This window comes from Gorilla gorilla, chromosome 18 (genome assembly GCF_029281585.2).
Source record: "Gorilla gorilla gorilla isolate KB3781 chromosome 18, NHGRI_mGorGor1-v2.1_pri, whole genome shotgun sequence".
In the NCBI taxonomy this organism is placed as follows: domain Eukaryota; kingdom Metazoa; phylum Chordata; class Mammalia; order Primates; family Hominidae; genus Gorilla; species Gorilla gorilla.
In genome coordinates, this window is record NC_073242.2 from 96,831,654 (window position 1) to 96,859,285 (window position 27,632).

At 45.8% G+C, this 27,632-nt stretch overlaps 1 protein-coding gene across 2 annotated transcripts in view; it reads left to right on the forward strand.

Moving 5' to 3' along the window:
• CTCF (CCCTC-binding factor) overlaps positions 1–25,898 on the forward strand; it is a 77,132-nt gene extending 51,234 nt beyond the window's left edge. The window contains exons 5-12 of one of the 2 annotated variants that reach the window (XM_031002759.3): positions 3,168–3,301; positions 7,436–7,556; positions 8,181–8,330; positions 13,265–13,425; positions 15,083–15,265; positions 16,110–16,245; positions 23,417–23,578; positions 24,415–25,898. In XM_031002759.3, the coding sequence (XP_030858619.2) occupies positions 3,168–3,301; positions 7,436–7,556; positions 8,181–8,330; positions 13,265–13,425; positions 15,083–15,265; positions 16,110–16,245; positions 23,417–23,578; positions 24,415–24,599 (1,232 nt within the window). In that variant the 3' untranslated portion in view covers positions 24,600–25,898. The remainder of the gene's footprint in view (positions 1–3,167; positions 3,302–7,435; positions 7,557–8,180; positions 8,331–13,264; positions 13,426–15,082; positions 15,266–16,109; positions 16,246–23,416; positions 23,579–24,414) is intronic. The other variant, XM_055366177.2, reaches the window with a different exon arrangement.
• The last annotated feature ends 1,734 nt before the right edge of the window (positions 25,899–27,632 follow it).

Below are 27,632 nucleotides of genomic sequence, written 5' to 3' on the forward strand. Positions count from 1 at the left end.
CCGGCCAACATGGCAAAACCGCCTCTGTACTGAAAATACAAAAAATTAGCTGGGTGTAGTGGCACACGCCTGTAAACCCAGCTACTTGGGTGGCTGAGACAGGAGAATCACTTGAATGCGGGAGACAGAGGTTGCAGTAAGCCAAGATTGTGCCACCGTACCCCAACCTAGGTGACAGAGCAAGACTCTGCCTCACCAAAATAAATAAATAAATAAATAAATGGCCCCATAACAGGACTTCCCAAGATGGGTGTGCCTTGATGTGGGCATTCTCTATCTGGTCTTCAGCTTTGAAAGTAAGAGGTACAGTCTATCTGGTTACTCAGCAGATTTGGCAAGACTGATTCATACCAACAAAACCCATAAGAGCAGATGCATACACCAAGAGTATCAGTTTATGGTGAGGAGTATACCTTTTCATGTTCCAGATGCAGTTGCGTTGCATTCTAGGGGGCGCCTTTGCCTCTGTTACAATGCTGTAGCAGCCGGGCGCTGTAGCTCTCGCCTGTAATCCCATCACTTTGGGAGGCCGAGGTGGGTGGATCACCTGAGGTCAGGAGTTCAAGACCAGCCTGGCTAACATGACGAAACCTCGTCTCTACTAAAAATATAAAAATTAGCCGGGCGTGGTGACGCATGCCTGTAGTCCCAGCTACTCGGAAGGCTGAGGCAGGAGAATTGCTTAAATCCAGGAAGCAGAAATTGCAGTGAGTGGAGATCGCACCATTGCACTCCAGCCTGGGCGACAGAGTGAGACTCCATCTCAAAAAAAAAAAAAAAAAAAAGATGTTGTAGCAATTGAAAGCTAACTTGGTGAAGATGAGCCTTGATGGCTGGGCATGGTGGCTCACACCTGTAATCCCCGCACCTAGGGAGGCTGAGGCGGGTGGATCACTTGAGGTCAGGGGTTTGAGACCAGTCTGGCCAACATGATGAAACCTCATCTCCACTAAAAATACAAAAATTAGCCAGGTGGCCGGGTGTGGTGGCTTACGCCTGTAATCCCAGCACTTTGGCACTTTGGGAGGCTGACGCGGGCGGATCACCTGAGGTCAGGAGTTCAAGACTAGCCTGACCAACATGGGGAAATCCTGTCTCTATTAAAAACACAAAATTAGCCGGGTGTGGTGGCACATGCCTGTAATCCCAACTACTCGGGAGGCTGAGGCAGGAGAATCACTTGAACCCAGGAGGCGGAGGTTGCGGTGAGCTGAGATCGTGCCATTGCACTCCAGCCTGGGCAACGAGCAAAACTCGGTCTCAAGAAAAAGTCAGGCATGGTGGCCCATGCCTGTAATCCCAGCACTTCGGGAGGCTGAAGCAGGCGGATCACAAGGGCAGGAGATCGAGACCATCCTGGCCAACATGGTGAAACCCCGTCTCTACTGAAAATAGAAAAAAAAAAAATGTTAACCAGGTGTGGTGGCATGTACCTGTAGTCCCAGCTACTCAGGAGGCTGAGGCAAGAGAATTAATTCAACCTGGAAGGTAGAGGTTGCAGTGAGCCAAAATCATGCTACTGCACTACAACCTGGGCGACAGAGCAAGAGACTCCGTCTCAAAAAAAAGAGGGATGGACCTTGAGTGAAGGGATGTAGGTGGCCATGTGGCACAGCCTAATGGAACTCCCTGCCCCACAGCGGTGTCCACTTCTTTGCTAATTGCCACGCTTATGCAGGCCTTTCTCTCCCCTGGATAGTACTAGGTAAACACAAGCATTTATTTTTTAGCTTACTTTGTTCTAAAAGAAGACCAGGCATGGTGGCCCACACCTGTAATCTCAGGACTTTGTGAGGCCGAGGCCGGAGGATTGCTTGAGCCCAGGAGTTTGAGACAAGCCTGGGCAACATGGCAAGACTCCATCTCTACAAAATAGAAAAAATTAGCCAGGCATGGTGGTGCAAGCCTGTAGTCTTAGCTACTGGAGAGGCTGAAGTAGGAGGATCACTTGAGCCTGGGAAGTCAAGGCTGCAGTGAGCCTTGATCCTGTCACTGCACTCCCACTGGGCAACAGAGGAAGACCCTGGCTCAAAAACAGAAAACGAAAAGAAAATTGGATGCCACTTTTCTTCTCTTGTTAATTGTTTTACTTCTTATCCATACCACCAGACTATACACTTTTCACAGGAAGAACTCTGTGCTTTACCGTTAGATCCATAGTGGTTCTAAAGAATCAAATTGAATGAACAAATGAACATTCCTTGGAATTGCTTAGTTTTTATTATACTCCAGTCACTCTTCCTCTCCAGTATTCTCTTCATTCTCAAAGAGAATCATTTCTGCAGATGGCTGGTTCTATTCATTACATTGTGGCTCTTCCTAATTGTATCCTCAAAGGCAGCCTTCCTTTGGTTTTAGTGTTTGATACTACCTTGCTGTCACCCCTTACCTGCTGCCGACAATTACAGATGGTCACTAGTCTGTGAAACTAGCACTGCATTGTGCTCTCAGTTTTGTCTCTAAGATTCCTTCAGTGAAAGACAAGAAATGTAGAGAGTATATTATTCATGTTTTATATTGGATGAATTGACATTCGGAATGATCACAGCATATTAGACATGGATGTTTGAAAATCATTTGTTTAAATCACATAAAAGGGAATACTATGTAAAGCCTGTGATAAGCCTCTGAAATTCCTTATCAAGACAGATATATATGGAAAACAAGTTATATGTTTGTGTTTTTAAAAGAAAGTTGCAGAATATGGACAGCCCAATGACCCTATATTTATAGTCATAATACAACGAGATTTGAGAGACGGGATCTTGCTATGTTGCCCAGGCTGGTCTCAAACTCTTAGCCTCCCAGAGTTCTGGGATTAGAGGCATGAGCCACCAAGCCCGGTCTCTATTAACTTTTAATCCATAATGACCAGGATATTCACAAAATAGGAATAAGAAGGTTTTTATTGTATTCAAAGGCAGCAGATTCAGATGGGTAATTAAGAGAAACTAATTTGGTATGTGTTATAATATCCTGGTGTTAGTATAAATTCATCCAGGCCCTCCCGTAGTTTTCGGAGCTGACTTTTGGATCTGCTTTCAAGCTACTGCAGTTGATGGGATGAATAGGGTTCCAGTCTCATAGCAGTTCTGTGCCACACATTGAACTCTGTCATTAACTGTGCCCTTGATCTTGCTCTTCCTGTTACTCCATCCTTTCTCTAGGTACTCGTCCTCACAAGTGCCCAGACTGCGACATGGCCTTTGTGACCAGTGGAGAATTGGTTCGGCATCGTCGTTACAAACACACCCACGAGAAGCCATTCAAGTGTTCCATGTGCGATTACGCCAGTGTAGAAGTGAGTGTTCAGCTTTTTGTTGGTATCTCTCTTAAGCAGACCATGATTTATTTCAATACAAAGCTGTAACTACTACCCAAACGGACTTAAAATGAGGTAGAAAAATGTTAGTAAATTATTAACACTCCCACACAACACCGCTCCCCCAAAAAACTTATGATGATTGTGAAAGATTTACTTGTTAAAAAGAGTCAAGTTTCTGGCTGGGTGCGGTGGCTCACGCCTATAATCCCAGCACTTTGGGAGGCCAAGGTGGGCGGATCACCTGAGGTCGGGAGTTGGAGACCAGCCTGACCAACATGGAGAAACCCGATCTGTACTAAAAAATAAAAAATTTAGGCTGGGCGCGGTGGCTCACAGCCTATAATCCCAGCAGTTTGGGAGGCTGAGGTGGGTGGATCACAAGGTCAGGAGATTGAGACCATCCTGGCTAAAACAGTGAAACCCTGTCTCTACTAAAAATACAAAAAATTAGCTGGGTGTGGTGGCAGGCGCCTATAGTCCCAGCTACTCGGGAGGCTGAGGCAGGAGAATGGCGTGAACCCCAGAGGCGGAGCTTGCAGTGAGCTGAAATCATGCCACTGCACTCCAGCCTGGGCGACAGAGCGAGACTCCCTCCATCTCAAAAAATAATAAATAAATAAATAAATATTAGCTGGGCGTGGTGGTGCATGCCTGTAATCCCAGCTACTTGGGAGGCTGAGGCAGGAGAATCACTTGAACCCGGGAGGTGGAGGTTGCAGTGAGCCGAGATCGTGCCATTGCAGTCCAGCCTGGGCAACAAGAGTGAAACTCCGTCTTAAAAAAGAGTACCAGTTTCACATGTTAATACAGGCAAATTCTGTCAAACTTTGAAGAAAAAACTGTACCCAGAGCATTTTTAAATGGTAGGTTTATCAATTTTATTATTTGAAGCTATACTGTTACCAAAACTGGGTCAGAAAACTACCAAAAAGAAAACTTACCGTCAGAGAGAAGCAAAAATTCTAAATGAAATTATTAGCCAATGAGCCAACCTAATTTAGTAATACATTCTAAAAATAAGTGATATTGAATATATCTGAAACACAAAGATTGTTTATCATTGGGAAATTACTGATGTATATTACGTTGAAGGATTGAAGAAAAACCATATTATTTCTGTAGATGGGACGGGAGCTAAAATTCAGTAATCATTAATTACTGTTTAATGTCCTAGCAAGTTAAGTATAGGAGAAAACTTCTTTAATATAATGTGTTTAGGCTGGGCATGGTGGCTCACACCTGTAATCCCAGTACTTTGGGAGGTTGAGGTGGGCAGATCACCTGAGGTCAGGAGTTGACCAGTGTGGCCAACATGGTGAAACACCATCTGTACTAAAAATACAAAAATTAGCTGGGCATGGCAGCACGCGCCTGTAGTCTCAGCGACTCGGGAGCCTGAGGCATGAGAATCACATGAACCTGGGAGGTGTAGGTTGCATTGAGGCAAGATCGCACCACTGCACTCCAGCCCGGGTGATGAGTGAGACTCCCCCTCAAAAAAATTTTAAAAAGCATATATACCAGAAATGTATAATAAACTCATCCTAATTAATTCTGAAACATTAAAAGTATTTCCATTAAAATCTGGAATATGACAAGATATTCATTCTTAATGTTACTGTTTCAGCGTTGTACTGGAAATCCTAGCTAATCGAATAAAGCAAGAAATGAATTATTAATGGAAAGATAAAACTGTTATTTGCAGAGAGATTTGCTTACAGAGAAAATATAAGAGTATCAGAACAAAAACTTAGAGCAATAAGAGTTCAGTTCACTGGCCGGATATAAGATAAGCATACAGAAATCAGTAATGTCAATAGTGATAGGAAGTTATGAAATGGATTCTAATAGCAATAAAATAACTTAGGGATAAACTGAACAACAAAAAAATATCTATGAAGTGTGTACATGAATAAAACCTCAGAAACTTTTCCAGAGGACCTGAATAAATGAAGAAACATTACAAGTTGATTCTAACTTTCAACTGGAAGAATAAATATGAATGGCTAAGAAAAATTTGAAAATAGAATGAGGGGCTTGTGCCATTGGATTTTGTAAAACTATAGTAAATGAAGCCAGTGTGATATTGCAGTAGGAATAGATAGCTCATTGGAACAGAGTAGGTTCTGGTACATATTGAAATTAACAGGTTAAATAGGGAAATCTTGAAGGAAAAGAATTAGTAATGCTGTTAGGATAGTTATTGACTTATGTGTGTGAAAACTTGGTGTGTAACACTTATGAGTGGGGCCAGGCGCGGTAGCTCACGCCTATAATCCCAGCACTTTGGGAAGCTGAGGCGGGTTGGTCACCTGAGATCAAGAGTTTGAGACCAGCCGGGCCAACGTGGTGAAACCCCGTCTCTACTAAAAATACAGAAGTTAACCAGGCCTGGTGGCGTGCGCCTATAGTCTCAGCTACTCGGGAGGCCGAGGCAGGAGAATTGCTTGACCTTGGGAGGTGGAGGTTGCCATGACCCACAATCGTGACAGTGTACTCCAGCCTGGGCAACAGAGCGAGATTTCATCTCAAAAAAAAAAAAAAAAAAAAAAAAAACTCAGAGACACTTATGAGTACAGTGTTTTTTTGTTTTTTGTTTGTTTGTTTCCTTAAAATTGTGATACTTTTTAAATTTTTCAAAACAAACATTGAAACATTAGTGAATGTTCAAAGCGCTTTTTGGAGCAGGGGGTGCATGGCGGACAGGGTCTCTCACTCTGTCGCCCAGGCTGGACTGCAGTGGCGTGATCATGGCTCACTGTAGCCTTAAACTCCTGAGCTCAGGTGATCCTCCCACTTCAGCTGCTCCTCACGTAGCTGAGACTACAGGCATGTGACATCACACCCAACTAATTTTTGTATTTTTTGTAGAGACAGGGTTTTGCCTTGTTGCCCAGGCTGGTCTCGAACTCCTGACCTCAAGCAATCGCACGCCTTGGGCCTGCCAAAGTGCTGGGATTACAGGTGTGAGCCACCGTGACCTGCCCTCAAAGCACTTCATAGAATCAAGTTTGAAAGTCACTGTTTTAGTATAAGGTATCCTGCAGGGGACTAAAGGATGGATGATGGTGAGGATGATAGAAGAGAGGCCCTTCGAGCCTGGCCTGTCTAGGAAACGCTAATGATAGGAAAAGAGGATGAGTGGAATTAAAATATGTACTCAGTAACACAGGATTTGGAACAAATTGATCTGTAAATAGGCATGGATTATTTTTAAACTATTATGGAAAATTTCAAACATGTAGAAGTAAAGATTGTAATACATCCTCATGTGCCTACCACCCAGCTTAAACAGTTACTAGTAATGCGCAGTCTTTTTTTTTTTTTTTTTTTTTTTTGAGACGGAGTCTTGCTTTGTCGCCCAGGCTGGAGTGCAGTGGCGCGATCTCGGCTCACTGCAAGCTCCGCCTCCCGGGTTCACATCATTCTCCTGCCTCAGCCTCCCAAGCAGCTGGGACTACAGGCGCCCACTACCACGCCCGGCTAATTTTTTTGTATTTTTAGTAGAGACGGGGTTTCACCGTGTTAGCCAGGATGGTCTCGATCGCCTGACCTCATGATCCACCCGCCTCGGCCTCCCAAAGTGCTGGGATTACAGGCGTGAGCCACCACACCCGGCCCAGTCTTTTTTTTTGAGACAGAGTTTCGCTCTTGTCCAGGTTGGAGTGCAGTGGCACGATCTCGGGTCACTGCAACCTCCACCTCCTGAGTTCAAGAGATTCTCCAGCCTCAGCCTTCCGAGTAGCTGGGATTACAGGCATGTGCCACCATGCTTGGCTAATTTTTGTATTGTTAGTAGATACGGGGTCTCACCATTTGGCCAGGCTGGTCTTGAACTCCTGACCTCAGATGATCTGCCCACCTCAGCCTCCCAAGTAATGACCAATCTTGGCTTATCTATACCCGTATTCATTTACCCACTTCTCTTAGATAATGATATCGATTCAAGGAGCAAAGTTTACAAATAATGAAGAGGGAAGAAGGTTATCTTTTAGACTTCTGTATTCTGAACTTCAGTGCCCCAAAGCTAAGCTTTTGTGCCTAACCTACTGTGCTCTAGTTACAGTCTGTGTTAACAGAAGTTAAAGTTCGGTTGTTTTCGTATTTCAGGTCAGCAAATTAAAACGTCACATTCGCTCTCATACTGGAGAGCGTCCGTTTCAGTGCAGTTTGTGCAGTTATGCCAGCAGGGACACGTACAAGCTGAAAAGGCACATGAGAACCCATTCAGGTAGGACTTCTCCACTCCTTACTGTATTAATGAGCTTCTTTTCAGTGAATCCCATGGGACCCTGTGGACCACTGTGTGTCCCCATTGTTTATATGAATGAAGACTGGCATGAAAATAGTATGGAATTGATAATGCTTCTCCGGCATATCCTCTGAATTCGTTGTTCAGAAAACACATTAGAAAATAGTACCTTTTGTTTTGTTCAACTTGAATCTGCCTACAACAAGAAAAATTTTAAGGGAGAAATTAAGTTAAAATGGACAGATTTTAATTTTAAAAGTCTGGGTAGATTTCCTAACCTACCTTATTCAGTTTTCCTGGATATTGTCTTTTCCTAAAAAGAAAAACTTGTGGGTTCTCCATTCAGTCTCCCCCAAAGGTAAGCATTGCTGTAATGTGGAGGATTCCAGAGCAGAGCTGGTCAGAGCAGAGGTGGCCAGCAGCAGTTTAGGACTTGGCCATATCTGAAGATAGACAAGATCCGGGAGCTGGGACTGAGCCTCAGCCTTACTAAGACCTGTAGATTGTCTGTGGCGTAGTATATCTGCCACCTGAGTTACCCTCCAATTAAATTACAGTATTTATTCATTTCATTTATGTGTTCATTCTGTATTTTCTTTAAAGGGGAAAAGCCTTATGAATGTTATATTTGTCATGCTCGGTTTACCCAAAGTGGTACCATGAAGATGCACATTTTACAGAAGCACACAGAAAATGTGGCCAAATTTCACTGTCCCCACTGTGACACAGTCATAGCCCGAAAAAGTGATTTGGGTAAGTAGATTAACTAGTGAGAAGTGAAAAAAATATTTTGAAGGATTTATATTTCGAAATATGGGGATCATAAATAACTTCACCTTCTGACTCTCATAACATTTTATGTATAGGAATGGCCTGTCACTTAGTTTAGTAAAAGCCATTGCTTAGCTGCTTTTTTTTTTTTTTCTATTTCTTCCTTTTCTTACTGTAGTCAGGCCACAAGATTCTGTCCTGAGTAAAACTCATCTATAAATTAATGGGAGCTGTGATGGGAGGAGACAGAGTACACCTTTAATTAGTAGTCTTCCTTCCCCAAATAGGAAAGTAACATAGTATGATTCAAACTCAGGTCATTCTGTTGTATTTTTTTGAGAACGTCTGTACTTTCTCTAGGTAATGGGACTGTTTTATTGGTTTAGTGGTAACTGTATTTCTGTGCATAGTTAAACTAGAGTTTACATGCAGCCGGAGTTTATTAATAATATTTAGTGTAGGCTGGGCGCGGCGGCTCACGCCTGTAATCCCAGCACTTTGGGAGGCCAAGGCGGGTGGATCATGAGGTCAGGCGATCGAGACCATCCTGGCTAACATGGTGAAACCCTGTCTCTACTAAAAATATAAAAAATTAACTGGGCATGGTGGTGGGCGCCTGTAGTCCCAGCTACTCGGGAGGCTGAGGCAGGAGAATGGCGTGAACCTGGGAGGTGGAGCTTGCAGTGAGCAGAGATCACGCCACCGCACTCCAGCCTGAGTGACAGAGTGAGACTCTGTCTCAAAAAAAAAGGTAACGAGTAAAAAGTGAGAGCCATCCTCTCCCTTACCTCATATCTACTCCCAATAATTAGCTCTCTTTAAGTTTAGTGGGATATCACCTCAGTTGATACAACTTGTACCGTAAATACATAAATTCATGATCCCAAATGTAGCTGGGCCCTCACTGCTCCTAGCTATTCCAGCTGTTTGTTCTTGTCAGGTGTGCTCCGGTTCTTTATGAGTGAGCAAATTCATTCCACAGTGTTTGGTGCTTATATAGAGTTGGGCAACCTACTCTTACTTTTTTTTTTTTTTTTTTTTTGAGATGGAGTTTTCCTCTTGTCACCCAGGCTGGAGTATGATGGCATGAACTCAGCTCACTGCAACCTCTGCCTCCCAGGTTCAAGTGATTCTCCTGCCTCAGCCTCCTGAGTAGCTGAGATTATAGGCGCATACCACCATGCCCGGCTAAATTTTTTTTTTTTTTTTTTTTTTTTTGTATTTTTTAGTAGAGATGGGGTTTCACCATGTTGGTCAGGCTGGTCTTGAACTCCTGACCTCAGGTGATCTGCCTACCTCGTCCTCCCAAAGTGCTGGGATTACAGACATGAGCCACCACGCCCAGCCCTCACTTGCTTTTTTTTGTGACAAAGTTTTGCACTTGTCACCCAGGCTGGAGTGCAGTGGCCTGATCTCTGTTCACCGCAACCTCCGCCTCCTGGATTCAAGCTCTTCTCCTGCCTCAGCCTCCCAAGTGGCTGGGACTACAGGTGCCTGCCCATGGCTAATTTTTGTATTTTTAGTAGAGACAGGGTTTCACCATGTTGGCCAGGCTGCTCTCGAACTCCTGACCTCAAGTGATCTGCCCTCATTGGCCTCCCAAAGTGTTGGGATTACAGCCGAGAGCTACTACACCAGATCCCCTACTCCTATTTTCTTATAACCTCTAATTTTCCTTCTTTTTTCTCTCCCTTCTTGGTCTCAGTAAATGACTTCTCTTCCTACTTAAAAAATAAAGACAAAGGGCCAGGCGCAGTGGCTCACGCCTGTAATCCCAGCAGTTTGGGAGGCCAAGGTGGGCGGATCATTTGAGCTTAGGAGTTCCGGAGCAGCCTGGGCAACATGGCAAAACTCCATCTCTACCAAAAATACAAAACGGTTGTGGTGAGGTGCACCCGTGGTTCCAGCTACTCAGGAGGCTGTGGTGGGAGGATCACTTGAGCTTAGGAGGTAGAGGTTGCAGTGAGCCGAGATCGTGCCACTGCACTCCAGCTTGGGTGACAGAGAGACCCCATCTCAAAAAAAAAAAGAATCTTAGCCAGACACAGTGGCTCACACCTGTAGTTTCAGCTATTCAGGAGGATGGGCCAGGAGTTCTAGACCAACCTGTGTGATATAGCAAGACCCCGTCTCTTAAAATAAATAAAAATATAGCCGGGCGCGGTGGCTCACGCCTCTAATCCCAGCACTTTGGGAGGCTGAGGTGGGCGGATCTCAAGGTCAGGAGATGAAGACCATCCTGGCTAACACAGTGAAACCCCATCTCTACTAAAAATACAAAAATTAGCCGGGTGTGGTGGCACACGCCTGTAGTCCCAGGTACTTGGGAGGCTGAGGCAGGAGAATTGCTTCAATCCGGGAGGGGGAGGTTGCAGTGAGCGGAGATCGTGCCACAGCACTCCAGCCTGGGCAAGAGAGTGAGACACTGTCTCAAAAAAAAAAAAAATTATGTGTGTGTGTGTGTGTGTGTGTGTGTGTATGTGTGTATATATATATGTATGTGTGTGTATATATATATGTGTGTATATATATATGTATTCATATATATATGTATTTATATATATATGTATGTCTTCACTCTCTAGGTTTAACTCTTCTCTCCTTCCCAGCCAGCCTTTATGAAGAGTTACAACCCTCACAGTCTTCTCCCCCTCATCTTTCCCTCTTGTCTGGCTTATTCCCCATCACTCTGGTATAATGACTCTTGCTTAAGGTCATGAATGACCCCACTCTCTGAATGTAGTGAAGACTCCTTTCCACTCTTCTTCTAAGAGATGACTTGATCTGTTAGCAGTGTTCTTCATCGTTGACAGTACCCTCTTCCTTTGAAACACTTTCTTCCCTTGGCCTCTGTGACACTAAATCCTGTTGGTTTTCTTCTTCCTCTTACTTATTTAAACTTTCTCTTATTTTAACCTTTTTTTCTCTCACTGGCCTTAACTCCAAGGTTTTTGTTTTTGTTTTTGTTTTTTATTGGAGACTGTCTTACTCTGTTGCCCAGGCTGGAGTTTGGTGGCTCAGTCTTGGCTCACTGCAGCATCGACCAGGCTCAAGGAATCCTCCCACCTTGGCCTCCCTGGTAGCTAGGACCACAGGCACATGCCATGATGACCAGCTAATTTTTTTTTTTAGCTTTTGGTAGAGACAGGGTTTCACTATGTTGCCCAGGCTGGTCTCGTACTCCTGGACTCAAGCAATCCACCCACCTCAGCCTCCCAGTATGCTAGGATTACAGGTGTGAGCCACCACACCTGGCCCAACTCTAAGACTTCTTTGTGTGTATGTGTGCTTGTGTGCTTTGTGTGAGAGACGGAGTTTCACTCTGTCACCCAGGCTGGAGTAGAGTGGCACGATCTCGGCTCACTGCAACCACCGCTTCTGTGGTTTAAATGATTCTCCTTCCTCATTTTCCCGAGTAGCTGGGACCACAGGTGTACGCCACCATGCCTAGCTAATTTTTGTATTTTTTAGTAGAGACGGGTTTCACTATATGTTGGCCAGGCCAGGTCTCAAACTCCTGACCTCAGGTGATCCACCCACCTTTGCCTCCTAAAGTGCTGGGATTCTTTTTGAGATGGAGTCTTTGTCGCCCAGGCTAGAGTACAGTGCAGTGGCACAATCTTGGCTCACTGCAACCTCTGCCTCCCAGGTTCAAGCCATTTTCTTGCCTCAGCCTCCCGAGTAGCTGGGATTACAGGTTTACAGGCATACACCACCACGCCCAGCTAATTTTTGTATTTTTTAGTAGAGACAGAGTTTTGCCGTGTTGGCCAGGCTGGTCTTGAACTCCTCACCTCAGGTGATCCACCTGCCTTGGCCTCCCAAAGTGCTAGGATTACAGGTGTGAGCCACTGTGCCTGCCAACTCTTAGACTTCTTAAAGCATGGCCCATACTTTTTATTTTAATTCTACTTTTTGCCTTGGTGATCTTATCAGCTCCCATGGGCTCAAATTCTAACAACTCTTTGTGGCATTGGTGGTACGGTGATAAGCATAGCTGCTTTCAAATCCTAACAACTTGTACATTTATATTCCTACTCCAGATCTTTCTTTTGAGTTAGCCTTATATAACTGTGTATCCCTTGCCATCCCACCCCTGCTTTTATATCTCTGGCATTTCAAATTCAGCATGTCTAAAACTGAAGGTCTAAAACTTCTCTGTCCCCTATGCCCCCCCACCCCCCGACCCTGAAAATAACACATACAACTTGGTCTTAAGCCCTCTTCCACTATTCTTGTCTCAATAAATGACCCCAACAGCTACCTGATTTTCCAGGCCTGATACCTACTTTATTCTTCACTCTACAGTCACTAAATCCTGTTGATTCAACTGCTTCCATCTCTCCTCAGTTCTTCCCCTTCCATCCACACCCATTGTCATCACCCTTGTCCCAGCCACCATCTTCTCCCACCTATCCTGTTTGAACAATCTTAATTGTTCTCCCTGCACCTGTTACTCTGCCTTTTCATTCATTTTCTGTATAGCACCCAGAGTAATACTTAAGAATCAGGAGAAATGGGCTGGGCGCAGTGGCTCACACCTATAATTCCAGCATTTTGGGAGGCCGAGGCGGGCAGATCACGAGGTCAGGAGATTGAGACCATCCTGGCTAACATGATGAAACCCTGTCTCTACTAAAAATACAAAAATAAAAAATAAAAAAATTAGCCAGGCATGGTGGCGGGCGCCTGTAGTCCCAGCTACTCAGGAGGCTGAGGCGGGAGAATGGCATGAACCTGGGAGGTGGAGCTTGCAGTGAGCTGAGATTGCGCCACTGCACTCCAGCCTGGGTGACAGAGCAAGACTCCGTCTCAAAAGAAAAAAAAAAAAAAGAATCAAGAGAAATGTATTAGTAACTTGTTAAAATGCTTGTTTGTGTTTTCACATTACCCTGGGCTTTTTACTGTGCTTTCAGGTGTCCACTTGCGAAAGCAGCATTCCTATATTGAGCAAGGCAAGAAATGCCGTTACTGTGATGCTGTGTTTCATGAGCGCTATGCCCTCATCCAGCATCAGAAGTCACACAAGAATGAGAAGCGCTTTAAGTGTGACCAGTGTGATTACGCTTGTAGACAGGTAGGAACCTTCATTGAAAGTTGGTGCTTTCTCGGTGTCTGGTGTTATCAGAGGGCATTTACATATCTAGTACAGTGGCTGTTTTTAAAGATAGTGTTTTCAAACTGTGGATTATGAGGAATGTCACCAAAATCAAAGGTCATGCTCCTTGTCAATTGTGTCATCCCGGTGTCCAGATGATGTTTTATTCAGTCACAGCTTACCTATTCCTTAAGCAGACATCTTTCTGAAAACTGTGGAAAGTAAGTCCAGGACTTGAGAGAGGGGAAGAATCTCATGCGGGGACATGACTCTTGGGAGGGAGCCAAAGAAGGAGCTCAGCAGGAATAAGCAGCTCTATCTGTGCTACAATTATGGAAGCAGTTGTGCACCACACTAAAAATACCTTTATCAAGCCGGGCGCAGTGGCTCACACCTGTAATCCTAGCACTTTGGGAGGCCGAGATAGGCAACAGAGAGAGACCCCATCTCTACAAAAAGAAAAAATTAGGGCCGGGCGCAGTAGCTCAAGCGCCTGTAATCCCAGCACTTTGGGAGGCTGAGGTGGGCGGATCACTTGAGCTCAGGAGCTTGAGAGCAGCCTGGCCAACACGGTGGAACCCCGCCTCTACTAAAAATACAAAAATTAGCTGGGCATGGTGATAGACGCCTATAATCCCAGCTACTCTGGAAGCTGAGGCAGGAGAATCACTTGAACCTGGGGCGGAGGTTGCATTGAGCCGAGATTGCGCCACTGCGCTCCAGCCTGGGTGGCAGAGCGAGACTCTGTCTCCAAAAGAAAAAGAAAAAATTAGCTGGGGCCAGGCACGGTGACTCACACCTGTAATCCCAGCACTTTGGGAAGCCAAGGCAGGCAGATCATTTGAGGTTGGGAGTTCAAGACCAGCCTGGCCAACCTGGTGAAATCCCATCTCTACTAAAAAAAAAAAAAAAAAAAAAAAAAAAACACGAAGGTCGGCCGGGCGCGGTGGCTCACGCCTGTAATCCCAGCACTTTGGGAGGCTGAGGCAGGTGGATCACGAGGTCAGGAGATCAAGACCATCCTGGCTAACACAGTGAAACCCCGTCTCTACAAAAAATTAGCTGGGCGTGGTGGTGGGTGCCTGTAGTCCCAGCTACTCCGGAGGCTGAGGCAGGTGAATGGCATGAACCCAGTGAGCCGAGATTGCGCCACTGCACTCCAGCCTGGGCGACAGAGCGAGACTCCATCTCAAAAAAAAAAAAAAAAAAAAAGTCAGCTGGGTGTGGTGGCAGGCACCTGTAATCGCAGCTACTCAAGAGGCTGAGGCAGGAGAATTGCTTGAACCCGGGAGGTGGAGGTTGCAGCGAGCCAAGATCGCGCCACTGCACTCCATCCTGGGCGATAGAGCGAGACTCCGTCTCAAAAAAAAACAAAAAAAATTAGCCAGGCATGGTGGCTCATACCTATGGCCCCATTTTGAAGCTGCAGTAAGCCATGATCACACCACTGCTCTCCAGACTTTGCAACAGAGCAAGACCCTGTCTCTAAATATATAGCTTTATCATCTCAACAAGCCGTGTGGAGTCTAGACCTAGCTTGGGTGAGAAATACCTGTTGGCCACATGCATGCAGGTGGCAGCTGGGGCAGTAGCCCCATGAGCAGGCTCTGAGGCCTTTCCCCCTATGCCGTTTCAGGAGAGGCACATGATCATGCACAAGCGCACCCACACCGGGGAGAAGCCTTACGCCTGCAGCCACTGCGATAAGACCTTCCGCCAGAAGCAGCTTCTCGACATGCACTTCAAGCGCTATCACGACCCCAACTTCGTCCCTGCGGCCTTTGTCTGTTCTAAGTGTGGGAAAACATTTACACGTCGGGTAAGGGTCAGAACTTCACTTTGCCTGTTATGATACTGAATATTGGATTTTTGGTCTTCCTCTGCAGAGCATGGTAGTTTTTTTCACTGAGGTTATAAACAGAGATGCTCCATTGTTTGGAAAGGGTCAGTCATCCCCATCTTGATGTTTCTATCCATGTGTGAACCCTTCCACTGATGGGGAACACAGTATCTTTGAATAGATTGATTGCATAAAGAAATTTCCTGGCCAGGTGCTGTGGCTCACGCCTGTAATCCCAGCACTTTGGGAGGCCAAGGTGGGTGGATCACGAGGTCAGGAGATCGAGACCATCCTGGCTAACATGGTGAAACACCGTCTCTACTAAAAATACAAAAAATTAGCCGGGTGCGGTGGCGGGCCCCTGTACTCCCAGGAGGCTGAGGCAGGAGGATGGCGTGTACCTGGGAGGCAGAGCTTGCAGTGATCCGAAATCGCACTACTGCACTCCAGCCTGGGCGAAAGAGCAAGACTCCGTCTCAAAAAAAAAAAAAAATTTCCTTAGGTGGATTGAAACCTGCACCCCACCCCACCCCACCCTTAGCTAGCTGTAGCCTGTTCTGGGTCTTCTCTTGGGGGCTCTGTTAGATCTTGACAGAACTAAGAGCTGGTCTGATCCTCCCCCATCTCTGTCTGCAGGCTGCTGAGCCTCCCCTCAGAGAACCCAGCCTTATGCATTTCCCCTGAGCAGAGACAGCGTGTTCAGGACACACTTAGCAGATACTAGAATTTTTAGGCTTAATATGGATTTTATTAAAGTAAATAACTTCCAATCTGATCTTAGCTTTTTTAGTGGTGTGAAAGAGGATTTTGTTCTTTTTGTTAGAATACCATGGCAAGACATGCTGATAATTGTGTTGGCCCAGATGGCGTAGAGGGGGAAAATGGAGGAGAAACGAAGAAGAGTAAACGTGGAAGAAAAAGAAAGATGCGCTCTAAGAAAGAAGATTCCTCTGACAGTGGTAAGTGACTTGTTCCTTGATTTGCTTACTATGGCAGGCTTTGGAGCCCAGTTTCCAGTGTATTTATGTATGGATGTGCTGGGATGTAGAGGCGGGCACACTACTCTTCCTTTCTTTAAACTTCTCATCTCCTAACGTCTATTTACAACAGCAGTTAGTGTTTTTCTGGGGCATATTTTCTTTTCTCCTTGTGGCATTCCGCTTATTAATGCCCTTTTTTTTTTTTTTTTTTTTTTTTTGAGACGGAGTCTCACTCTGTCGTCCAGGCTGGAGTGCACTGGCGCGATCTCGGCTCACTGCAAGCTCTGCCTCCTGGGTTCACGCCATTCTCCTGCCTCAGCCTCCCGAGTAGCTGTGACTACAGGCGCCCACCACCACGCCTGGCTAATTTTTTTGTATTTTTTAGTAGAGATGGGGTTTCACCGTGTTAGCCAGGATGGTCTCGATCTCCTCACCTCGTGATCCGCCCTCCTCAGCCTCCCAAAGTGCTGGGATTACAGGTGTGAGCCACTGCGCCCGGCCATTATTAATGCCTTATACGTAATCTTGAGTTAAAGCAAAATTAATATTTTTATTCAGTTTATTCAAATTTGTGATATTCTAAGGCCAGCAGAGTTTCTTTTCCTATGTTCTTAACTTTTACATTTAAGAAGCTGGTCTAGATTTGAGCAGTGAATCTAATGGACATGAAGAAGGTTGTTTAAGCATCTTCACTTATGGTTTGACTGCCTGTGTCAGCCTAACCTTGAGAGGTGCTGATCAAGTCAGTGAAGGTCAGCCTTTCTCTTCCTACCTTGATCTCTCCATTTAAAGTTTAAAATCTTGCCTATTTTCCTACCACAGGTACTCTTTGGAGTGTTTTTTGCCTCTCTAGTCATGAAACCCAGGCAGGAGGTTGTGCTTAGAAGTGCCAAGCCTCGGTCGGGCACAGTGGCTCAGGCCTGTAATCCCAGCACTTTGGGAGACAAAGATGGGCAGATCACTTGAGGTCAGGAGTTCGAGACCAGCCTGGGGAACATGGCAAAACCTTGTCTCTACAAAAAATTTAAAAATTAGCCAGGTGTGGTGGTACATGCCGATAGTCCCAGCTACTCGAGAGGCTGAGGTGGGAGAATCACCTGAGCCTGGGAAATTGAGGCTGCAGTGAGCTGTGATCACGCCACTACCCTCCAGTCTGGTCGTCGAAGTGAGACCTTGTCTCCAAAAAAAAGAAAAAGTGCCAAGCCTCACAAAGAGGGTGGAGGAACAAGAGTCTTGGTAACTTGGAGGCCACATTTAATTACACAAACATGTTCAGAGTGTTAGATTCTGTAGTGTGGATATCTAGGTTGCTGGCATCCAGGTGGGAAGGCACCTCTGTAACTAAAGACTTAAGGTATGGATGGAAAAGGTGGTAGAGAGTTTGGTTTTAGGAAAAGGACTTCCCAGAAGCACCATTAAACTGGAGAGATTATAGATGATGCCTGATAGTCTAGGGATTCTTCATATTGTGTTTTGCACTGGTTGTCAGTAGAAATAGTGGGGAGGGGTTGAGATTTTTGAAGAAGGAACATATTGGAGAACTTTAGTGACTTTATTGGGCTTTTTTTGTTCTTTGTTTGTTTTGGTTTTTTTTTTTTTTTTTTTTTTTTTTTTTTTGAGACAGTGTCTCCCTCTTGTTGCCCAGGCTGGAGTGCAGTAGTGCGATCTCTGCTCACTGCAACCTCCACCTTCTGGGTTCAAGCGATTCTCCTGCTCAGCCTCCCAGGTAGCTGGGATTACAGGCATGCCCCACCACACCTATTAATTTTTGTATTTTTGGTAGAGATAGGGTTTCACCATGTTGGCCAGGCTGGTCCAGAACCCCTGACCTCAGGTGATCCATCTGCCTCGGCCTCCCAAAGTGCTGGGATTACAGGTGTGAGCCACTGTGCCCGGCTGTTTTTTTGTTTTTAAATAGAGATGGGGTCCCACTGTGTGGCCCAGGCTGGTCTCGTAACTCCTGGGCTCAAGTGATCCTCCTGCCTCGACCTCCCAATGTGCTGGGATTATAGGCATGAGCCACTGCACCCAGCTACTTTATGGGTTTTATTGTAAAACTTTCTCATGAAAGCACTAAGCTGTTTATATTTGGATCTGTAACAAGGTCCTCCCCACCCCCCCTTTTTTTTTTCCTTTTTTTAAATGGAGTATCTGTTTTAAGTAGCATCTTCTTCAGTCACTGGGTGTTAAGTGTATGCCTCCTTTAAGATGTCAATTTGCAGCCGGTCATGGTGGCTCACGCCTGTAATCCCAGCACTTCGGTAGGCCAAGGCAGGTAGATCACCTTAGCTCAGGAGTTCAAGACCAGCCTGGGGAACATGGCAAAACCCTGTTATCTACAAAAAAATACAAAAATCAGCAGGGGGTTGTGGCCTGCGCCTGCGGTTCCAGCTACCTGGGAGGCTGAGGTGGGAGGATGGCTTGAGCCCAGTAGGTTGAGCTGCAGTGAACTGAGATAGTGTCACTGCACTCCAGCCTGGGTAACAGAGCGAGACCCTGTCTTCAAAAAAAAAAAAAAAAAAAAAAAAGGGAAAAAAATTATTGCAGTGAACTGTTGGGGTTTTCAGAAATGTTGGGAGACTCCCAGATATTACCAGTGATCAGATAATCTTAACCTTGGGGATCCCTATAGTTGTTCTTAGTTGCAAAGCCGCCTGCTGCCAGACTCTGTCCTATGTCCTGCTTTCTCCTGATACTGCCTTGTTCACTTCTGTGGTTCATCTCCAGGAAGACCAGCTTCTTTCCCTAATTGTATGTAACCAGAAGCATCTTTAGTCTAAAGAGATTATTGATAGCTTCTGATAGATTTCTACAGTTCTGTGTTCTGTCTGCTGCTGGTTAGTAGAGCATGGAATTTGGTTCCAGGCCTTATACCTAGTGACTCTTTATCTCCCCCAGAAAAGGGACGTCAGCCTGGGCTCCATGCCACTGTTGGCCATGCAGTCTTACTTGTCCTGACCCAGAAGTTCTGCCTGTCGGCTGTCTACAGAGATTGACCAGCAGATGGTCTACTGCTGTTTTCAAGGCTTTTTGCTGAAATACCACCAAGCCAATAAGCCTTTGATCCTGTTAGCCTGCTTTTGTGTGCTTTTTCCCCCAATTCTGACTGAATTTGTTTAGTTTTCTAGGCATTGGGCCAACTTAGGCAATAGAGGGCTTGAAGAAGTTCAGCAGGGAAGCATCTCTCGTTCTTGACACACTGCCACCTATCTATATATTCCCCACGTTTTCACTTAGGATTTCAGTCACTTGAGAAATAAGGCATTTTATCTGGAAGATCAGGAGTTTACCCACAAATCTCTAAATTTAAACATTTTGTTCCAGAGAAAGAGAGTGCACGTTAATAACCCGTGCTTTCTAGAGGAAGGCAGGCAGTGTACATTTTGTGCCGCAGCCATGGGGGAGGGATAACAAAAGCTCTTTGGCTGCCTGCAGATGTGGGCGCCAGAACAGCCCCAGACTGAGGGCAGAGGTTTGAATTCTACCTGCTGTGACTTAGCTGTGCATTGCAATCACTTAGTTTCTCACTTTTTCTATAAAATGAGGGTAACACCCTCATTCAGTGAAGTACTGAAGCCTAAGTGGAAAATGGTGAATTTTTAAATTGTGATGTTTGCTATAAGTAAAAGCTGTGTTTGTGGTAGACTATAGGTTACGGAGCAGGATTACATGAGTTCCATGAGTCCTGTTGATCCCCAGGTCACTATTAAATGGAGTGAGAATGTTACAGAAATTACTCAGGGAAACTGAGTCTCAGCTGGTCAGATGTGACCTGGGGGTCACGTACCTAGTAAGAGATCTGAGACTCAGCCTCGTTGCCTGGCTCCTCGTCAGTATTCTTTATACAATAGTTTCCTCACTTTCATGTACCACTTATTTTACCACGAATGGACAATTGTGGCATTAGGGAGGAGAGCAAGAGGGTTGGGAATGACACATTGGGTCTAGTACAGCTGGGAATTAAGTCCAAAAACTTGACCTTAAAAGAGAATCAATAATAGTTTCAAAAGAACTCTTGCTACTTACCTTAGTAAATAGGACCTCACAATGCGTAAGAATTTCTGGCCAGGCGTGATGGATGAAGCCTGTAATCCTAACACTTTGGGAGGTCAGGAGTTAGAAGCTGCAGTGAGCTATGACCGCACCAGTGCACTCCAGCCTGGGTGACAGAACAAGACCCCGCCTCAAAAAAAAAAAAAGAAAAAGAATTTCCGTCTTGTCCCCTGACACACACACACACACACACACACTCACTCACTCACTCACTCACTCTTACCCTTCCTGCCCACTTAGAGATGAGCAGAACCACATCTCCAAGGGTCCATTTCCAGCTTAGTGTCCTGCCTTATCCTGGTATAGTAGGTAGGGGGATCATGAGAATTTGAAATTCGGTATTGTGTTGAGTCAAAAAAGGGTCTAAAGCTAAAAGGAAAAAGTAATAGCCAATCCCACATAAAATGTGAATAATAGTATTCAAGTCGATTTGCTTCATTCTGCTGTAATACCTGTTTATTATATTAATCCTGATAGCAAAAATTCCAGCAAAAGCATTTTTATTTATTATTTTTTGGAACCTCACACCCTGCTCCCCTAAAAGCATTTTTAAATGGGCTTTTGTTTTGTTTTTAGTTTTTATTTATTTTTGTTGTTATTTGTTTTTCCCAGACAAAGTCTTACTCTGTCACCCAGGCTGGAGTGTAGTGGAGTGATCTCAGCTCACTGCAACCTCCGCCTCCCAGGTTCAAGTGATTCTCATACCTCAGCCTCCTAAGTAGCTAGGATTACAGGTGCCCGCCATCACAGCTGGCTAATTTTTGTATTTTTAGTAGAGACGGGGTTTCACCATGTTGGCCTGGCTGGTCTCAAAGTCCGGACTTCAGGTGATCCACCCACCTCAGCCTCCTAAAGTGCTGGGATTACAGGCGTGAGCCACCGTGCCCAGCCTAAATGGGCTTTTTTTTTTTTTTTTTTTTTTTTTACACAGGATCTCACTGTATCACCCAGGCTGAATACAGTGGTGAAATCACAGCACGCTGCAGCCTCTACCTCCCTGGCTTAAGCAGGCCTCTTGCCTCCGTCTCTTGAGTAGCTGGGACTACAGACACACACCACCGTGTCCTGCTAATTTCTTCCTTTTTTTTTTTTCTTATTTTTTTTTCCTTGAGACGGAGTCTCACTCTGTTGCCCAGGCTGGAGTGCAATGGCGTGATCTCAGCTCACTGCAACCTCCACCTCTCGGGTTCAAGCAATTCTTCTGCCTCAGTCTCCCGAGTAGGTGGGATTACAGGTGCCGCCACCACGCCTAGCCAATTTTTGTATTTTTAGTAGAGACGGGGTTTTACCATGTTGGCCAGGCTTGTCTCGAACTCCTAACCTCAGGTGATCCACCTGCCTCAACCTCCCAAAGTGCTGGGATTACAGGCATGAGCCACTGCGCTGGGCAAATTTTGTTTTTGTTTTTGTTTTTGTTTGTTTGTTTGTTTGAGACAGAGTCTTGCTCTGTTGCCAGGCTGGAGTGCAGTGGCGCAATCTCAGCTCACTGCAACCTCTGCCTCCTGGGTTCCTGGGTTCAAGTGATTCCACTGCCTCAGCCTCCCGAGTAGCTGGGACTACAGGCATGCATCATCACACCCGGCTAATTTTTTGTATTTTAGTAGAGAGGGTTTCACCATGTTGACGAGGATGGTCTCAATCTCCTGACCTTGCGATCCACCCGCCTCGGCCTCCCAAAGTGCTGGGATTACAGGTGTGAGCCACCATGCCTGGCCACCTTTTGTTTTTTTGTTTTTTAAGTAGAGACGGGGTTTCACCATATTTGCCAGGCTGGTCTCGAACTCTTGACCTCAAGTGAGCTGCCCACCTTGCCCTCCCAAAGTGCTGGGATTACAGGCATGAGCCATCACACCGAGTCAATTTCGTTTTTGTTTTTTGTTTGTTTGTTTTTCTCTGGAGACAGAGTTTCACTCTTGTGGCCCAGGTTGGAGTGCAGTGGCGGATCTCAGCTCACCGCAACCTCCGCCTCCCAGGTTCAAGTGATTCTTCTGCCTCAGCCTCCCGAGTAGCTGGGATTACAGGTATGCGCCACCACGCCCAGCTAATTTTATATTTTTAGTAGAGTCAGGGTTTCTCCATGTTGGACAGGCTGGTCTCAAACTCCCAACCTCAGGTGATACACCCACCTCAGCCTCCCAAAGTACTGGGATTACAGGTGTGAGCCACCGCGCCCAGCTGCCAGTTTCTTATTTCTTGTAGAGATAAGGTCTCACTATGTTACCCAAGCTGGTCTTGAACTCCTGAACATGAGTGATCCTCCAACCTCAGCCTCCCAAAGTGCTGGGATTACAAGTGTGAACCACCGTGCCCAGCCTTAAATTGATTTTTCTTAATAATTGGCTGAGCATGCTGGCTCACACCTGTAATCCCAGCACTTTGGGAGGCCGAAGCAGGCAGATTGCCTGAGGTCAGGAGTTTGAGACCAGCCTGGCCAACATGGCGAAACCCCATCTCTACAAAAAATACAAAGATTATCTGGATTGGCTGGGCACGTTGGCTCATGCCTGTAATCCCAGCACTTTGGGAGGCCGAGGCAGGTGGATCACCTGAGGTCAGGAATTCAAGACCAGCCTGACCAATATGGTGAAACCCCATCTCTACTAAAAATACAAAAATCAGCCGGGCGTGGTGGCGTATGCCTGTAGTCACAGCTACTCAGGAGGCTGAGACAGGAGAATTAAACCCAGGTTGCAGAGGTTGCAGTGAGCTGAGATCGTGCCACTGCATTCCAGCCTGGGCGACAGAGTGAGACTCTGTCTCAAAAAAAAAAAAAAGAAGGAAAAAAAAAATTACCTGGGCATGGTGGTGCATGCCTGTAGTCCCGGCCACTCAGGAGGCTGAGCCACGAGAATTGCTTGAATCTGGGAGGCAGAGATTGCAGTGAGCCGAGATCGCGCCACTGCATTCCAGCCTGGGCAATAGAGTGAGACTGTCTCAAAAAAAAAAAAAAAAAAAAAAGAAAGGAAAAAAAAAAAAAAAAATATATATATATATATATTTATAAAACAAGACTTCAAATAATATATAATTGTTTTCTTTCATCTTCCACCACCCTTCTTCTTGCCCCACCACCTGTGCTTCCTGATTTCATGAAAAGAAAATGCTGAACCAGATCTGGACGACAATGAGGATGAGGAGGAGCCTGCCGTAGAAATTGAACCTGAGCCAGAGCCTCAGCCTGTGACCCCAGCCCCACCACCCGCCAAGAAGCGGAGAGGACGACCCCCTGGCAGAACCAACCAGCCCAAACAGAACCAGCGTAAGTTGTTCATCTCTGCTCTGGAGGCTGGCGTCTTCTCTGAGCATGTGGGGGAGCCAGATGGGTCCTTGTTCTTTGGGGAAGTGGGAACTAAGCCATGAGAACAAAATAAGGGCATGTCGAGAACAAACTCTCAGGAAATGGCTTTTTAGGAGTTTTTACTGAGGAACATCTGAGGAAGTCTTTAGAGGCCTGTTACATTTCAAGAAAAAGTCCAGAGTAGAAGGGTACTTGTGTTCTGCAAGATGGGTACTGTTAATGTGGGCGGGTTTTGAAAAACAACCAAAGTCACAGTCAGCTGGCAGAATGGATGCGGTAATGAATATAAAAGAGCCAAATCGTAAAGGGTGGAGAGGGAAAGCAGTTTCTGCACTGAGATTGCCCCTTCTAAGAAACTCAGGGTCAGGCGGTGGCTCATGCCTGTGATCCCAGCACTTTGGGGGGCCAAGGCGGGAGGATCACCTGAGGTCAGTAGTTCCATACCAGCCTGGTCAACATGGTGAAACCCCATCTCTGCTAAAAATACAAAAATTAGCCAGGCGTAGGGGTGGGCACCTGTAGTCCCATCTACTCAGGAGGCTGAGGCAGGAGAATTGCTTTAACCCGGGGGGCAGAGGTTGCAGTGAGCCGAGATCATGCCAGTGCACTCCAGCCTGGTGATAGAGCAAGACTCCATCTCAAAAAATAAAATAAAAAATAAATTGACTGTCTCTGGACCGCTATCTAATAAGGCTTTCCTGCATTGCTGACATCCCGTTCGCTGTCAGTCTAGAAGACCCTTGTGATTCTTGGGGCTTTAATGCACCATTTGTTCTGTCTGTGCTCTTCTTTGCCAGCAACAGCTATCATTCAGGTTGAAGACCAGAATACAGGTGCAATTGAGAACATTATAGTTGAAGTAAAAAAAGAGCCAGATGCTGAGCCCGCAGAGGGAGAGGAAGAGGAGGCCCAGCCAGCTGCCACAGATGCCCCCAACGGAGACCTCACACCCGAGATGATCCTCAGCATGATGGACCGGTGATGGCGGAGCCTTGTGCGTCGCCAGGACTGCTCTGGGCTGTGTTTAAACGGCCCGCATCTTAATTTTTCTCCCTTCTTTCTTTTTTTGGCTTTGGGAAAAGCATCATTTTACCAAACATACCGAGAACGAAAACTTCAAGGATGATGTTAGAAAAAAATGTGATTTAACTAGAACTTGCTGTCTGATGTTAGCAAATCATGGAATGTTCTGAGTCCCCGAGGGTTTACTGTGAAGTGCTGAGGACAGTGTTGACGACTAACTCGTTTTCCTAGATGGAAACGGAGACATTGACCCCTCCCTCCATGTGGTAAACCACTCCAGAATGGCCACCAGGCTTCCCAGAGTTCTATGGTCTTCTTCCCAAGAGAGTTTTTAATTGTAAATGCATACTTGGGAAGGACTTAGACTTTTAAACTGTTTTTTGCTTTTGCTTTTCCCTGACTCCCTTTGCTTGGAGTCAGCTGCACACCAGTAGTATGGCATGCTACGATCAGGTTCTGTCCTGAAAGCTTTGCCTCTTTCTTGGCAAAGTTTCTGGTATGGTCAAGCTTGTAAATAACTTTTTTTACATTTTAATCTTTTCCATTAATTAAGAGGTTGAAAAGAAGTGCAGTGTAAGAAAACCCAGCATTTTAATTACTTGCAAATTAAGTTACCACAGACTCTGTAGTGTGTAAATGTTGACAAGGAATTGGATCACAATCATGTAGCAGAATGGCACCCAGACCACTGCCCACCAGTGACGGACACCCATGTGGCAGATCATGATTTCCAGCCCACGGAGCCAGCATTTGAACCTTGTATAATTAACTTTCAGTTATGATTTCCCATCGACATTTTCTTTGCCCTGTTTGTAGCTGATGTGTTTTATAAATCTTCTGTTAAGGCAGAAGGGTGATTATGAGTGGGTCACAGCAGCCCTTATAAGCTGGGCCAGAAAATTTCACTAGGTCAGTAATTTAAACCTTGGATCTTCAAAAAATAATAATGTGAAGCAAAACCAACTAAAAAGTGATTCTTGCACATGAACTGTCACATGTTTAAAAATGTGTTTTTTAGAGAGCCTCAGTCTTACTGATTTCAAACACTTTTTTCTTCTGTGTATTGCTTTTAAGAGAGCTATCAGTTAGCTATCAGACTCTAGGTTGATGCATTTTGTACTTAGCTGTACTGTGTGATATTTTTCATTATTTTAGGACGCCAACATGAGACCTGTAATAAAATATGTAATGGGGTTGAAAGCTGGGGAGGAGGATCTACTGCTGTACAGCTAATAAATCATAACGGATTAACAAGTGCTCCAAAGACTCCATCTTGCGTGATTCCTGCCTGCTTGAGGGAGGTTGGGGGGCTGCATACATGGTTCCAGGCTGTGCAGGCTGCTGCCTTTCACAGGCAACCTCTGTTCCCTGGGATGGTACTTTCTCTAGCAGATGGGAGGATATGATCTTGGCGGGTGACTGGATATTGAGCTCATCCTGCTGTAACGGGTTTTTTTTTTTTTTTTTTGAGATGGAGTCTCGCTCTGTTGCCCGGGCTGGAGTGCAGTGGCGCAATCTCAGCTCACTGCAACCTCCACCTCCCAGGTTCACGCCATTGTCCTGCCTCAACCTTCCGAGTAGCTGGGACTACAGGCGCCTGCCACCATGCCTGGCCAATTTTTTGTATTTTTAGTAGAGACAGGGTTTCACTGTGTTAGCCAGGATGGTCTCGATCTCCTGACCTTGTGATCCGCCTGCCTAGGCCTCCCAAAGTGCTGGGATTACAGGCGTGAGCCACCACACCCGGCCCCTGCTATAACTTCTTAACTCCCCAAAATGTGTGTCTAAGTAGACAGGTGAGTAGATGGACAGCAGCCAGCTTCTGTGATCCACTTGAGGAGTAAGTGCCCCGTGCACAGAGTAGATGGGGCGTAGAGCTGCTTAAGAGTGAAAGGGGCCGAGGGGAAGCTGTCTACTCAGGCTCTCAGCTCAAGGAGGCCTGGGATCAGATGTACCTGGAGCTCTGCCAGGTGTGAGGGAACAGAGGAGCTGGGCCCAGTCTGCCCTAGAGAAGTTCATTTGAAAGGAGAGACAGATGCACAACCACCGAGTAGTGAAGAGACCGTCAGATAATAGAGCTGCCTGGTAGCACTTCAGGAAGGTGGTTGGAAAGGGAGTTGTGTCGTGTTTGGAATCTTAGGCGTGAGTGGAAAATTATCTTGCTGCTGCTGCCATTCCTAGGCAGATTGCTTTGGCAAACCCACTTGAGGTGAAAGCTTAAACCACTTGAGTTTTTTAACCTAAATTCCAACTTAGGAGTTGTCAATTAGAAGTAACAGAGCAAAATGTGTGAAGCTTTTAGCTGGCTAGTGCTGTCCACACAGATGGGTCTCCCAGGAAAACGGCCCAGGGCCTCCTGGGGCCTCAGGACTCAGCCAGGCAATTAACTCGTTGGTCTGAAAGTTAGTGGTCTCAGGCTGTTGGAGCTTGAGTTCTCTATTCCATCCACGGGTTTACCCACCAGGGTACCCCCTACCAGCCAGCCAAAACTTTTTTTTTTCTTTTTTTTTTTTTTTTTTTGAGACGGAGACTTGCTCTGTCACCTGAGCTGGAGTGCAGTGGCACAATCTTGGATCACTTCAACCTCCACCTCCTGGGTTCAAGGGATTCTCCTGCCTCAGCCTCCTGAGAAGCTGGGATTACAGGCACCCACGACCACACCTTGCTAATTTTTGTATTTTTAGTAGAGATGGGTTTTCACCATGTTGACCAGGCTGGTCTGGAACTCCTGACCTCAGGTGATCCGCCGGCCTTGGCCTCCCAAAGTTCTAGGATTACAGGCATGAGCCACCACACCCGGCCCCAACTTTTTTTTAATTCCAAGTTTTTTTTGAGACAGGGTCTCACTCTGTCACCTAGGCTGGGATGTGGTGGCACAATCAGCTCACTGTGACCTTGAACTAGGCTCAAGCAATCCTCCTGCCTCAGCCTCCTGGATAGCTGGGACTACAGGCCATGCCATCACACCTGGCTTTTTTTTTTTTTTTTTTTT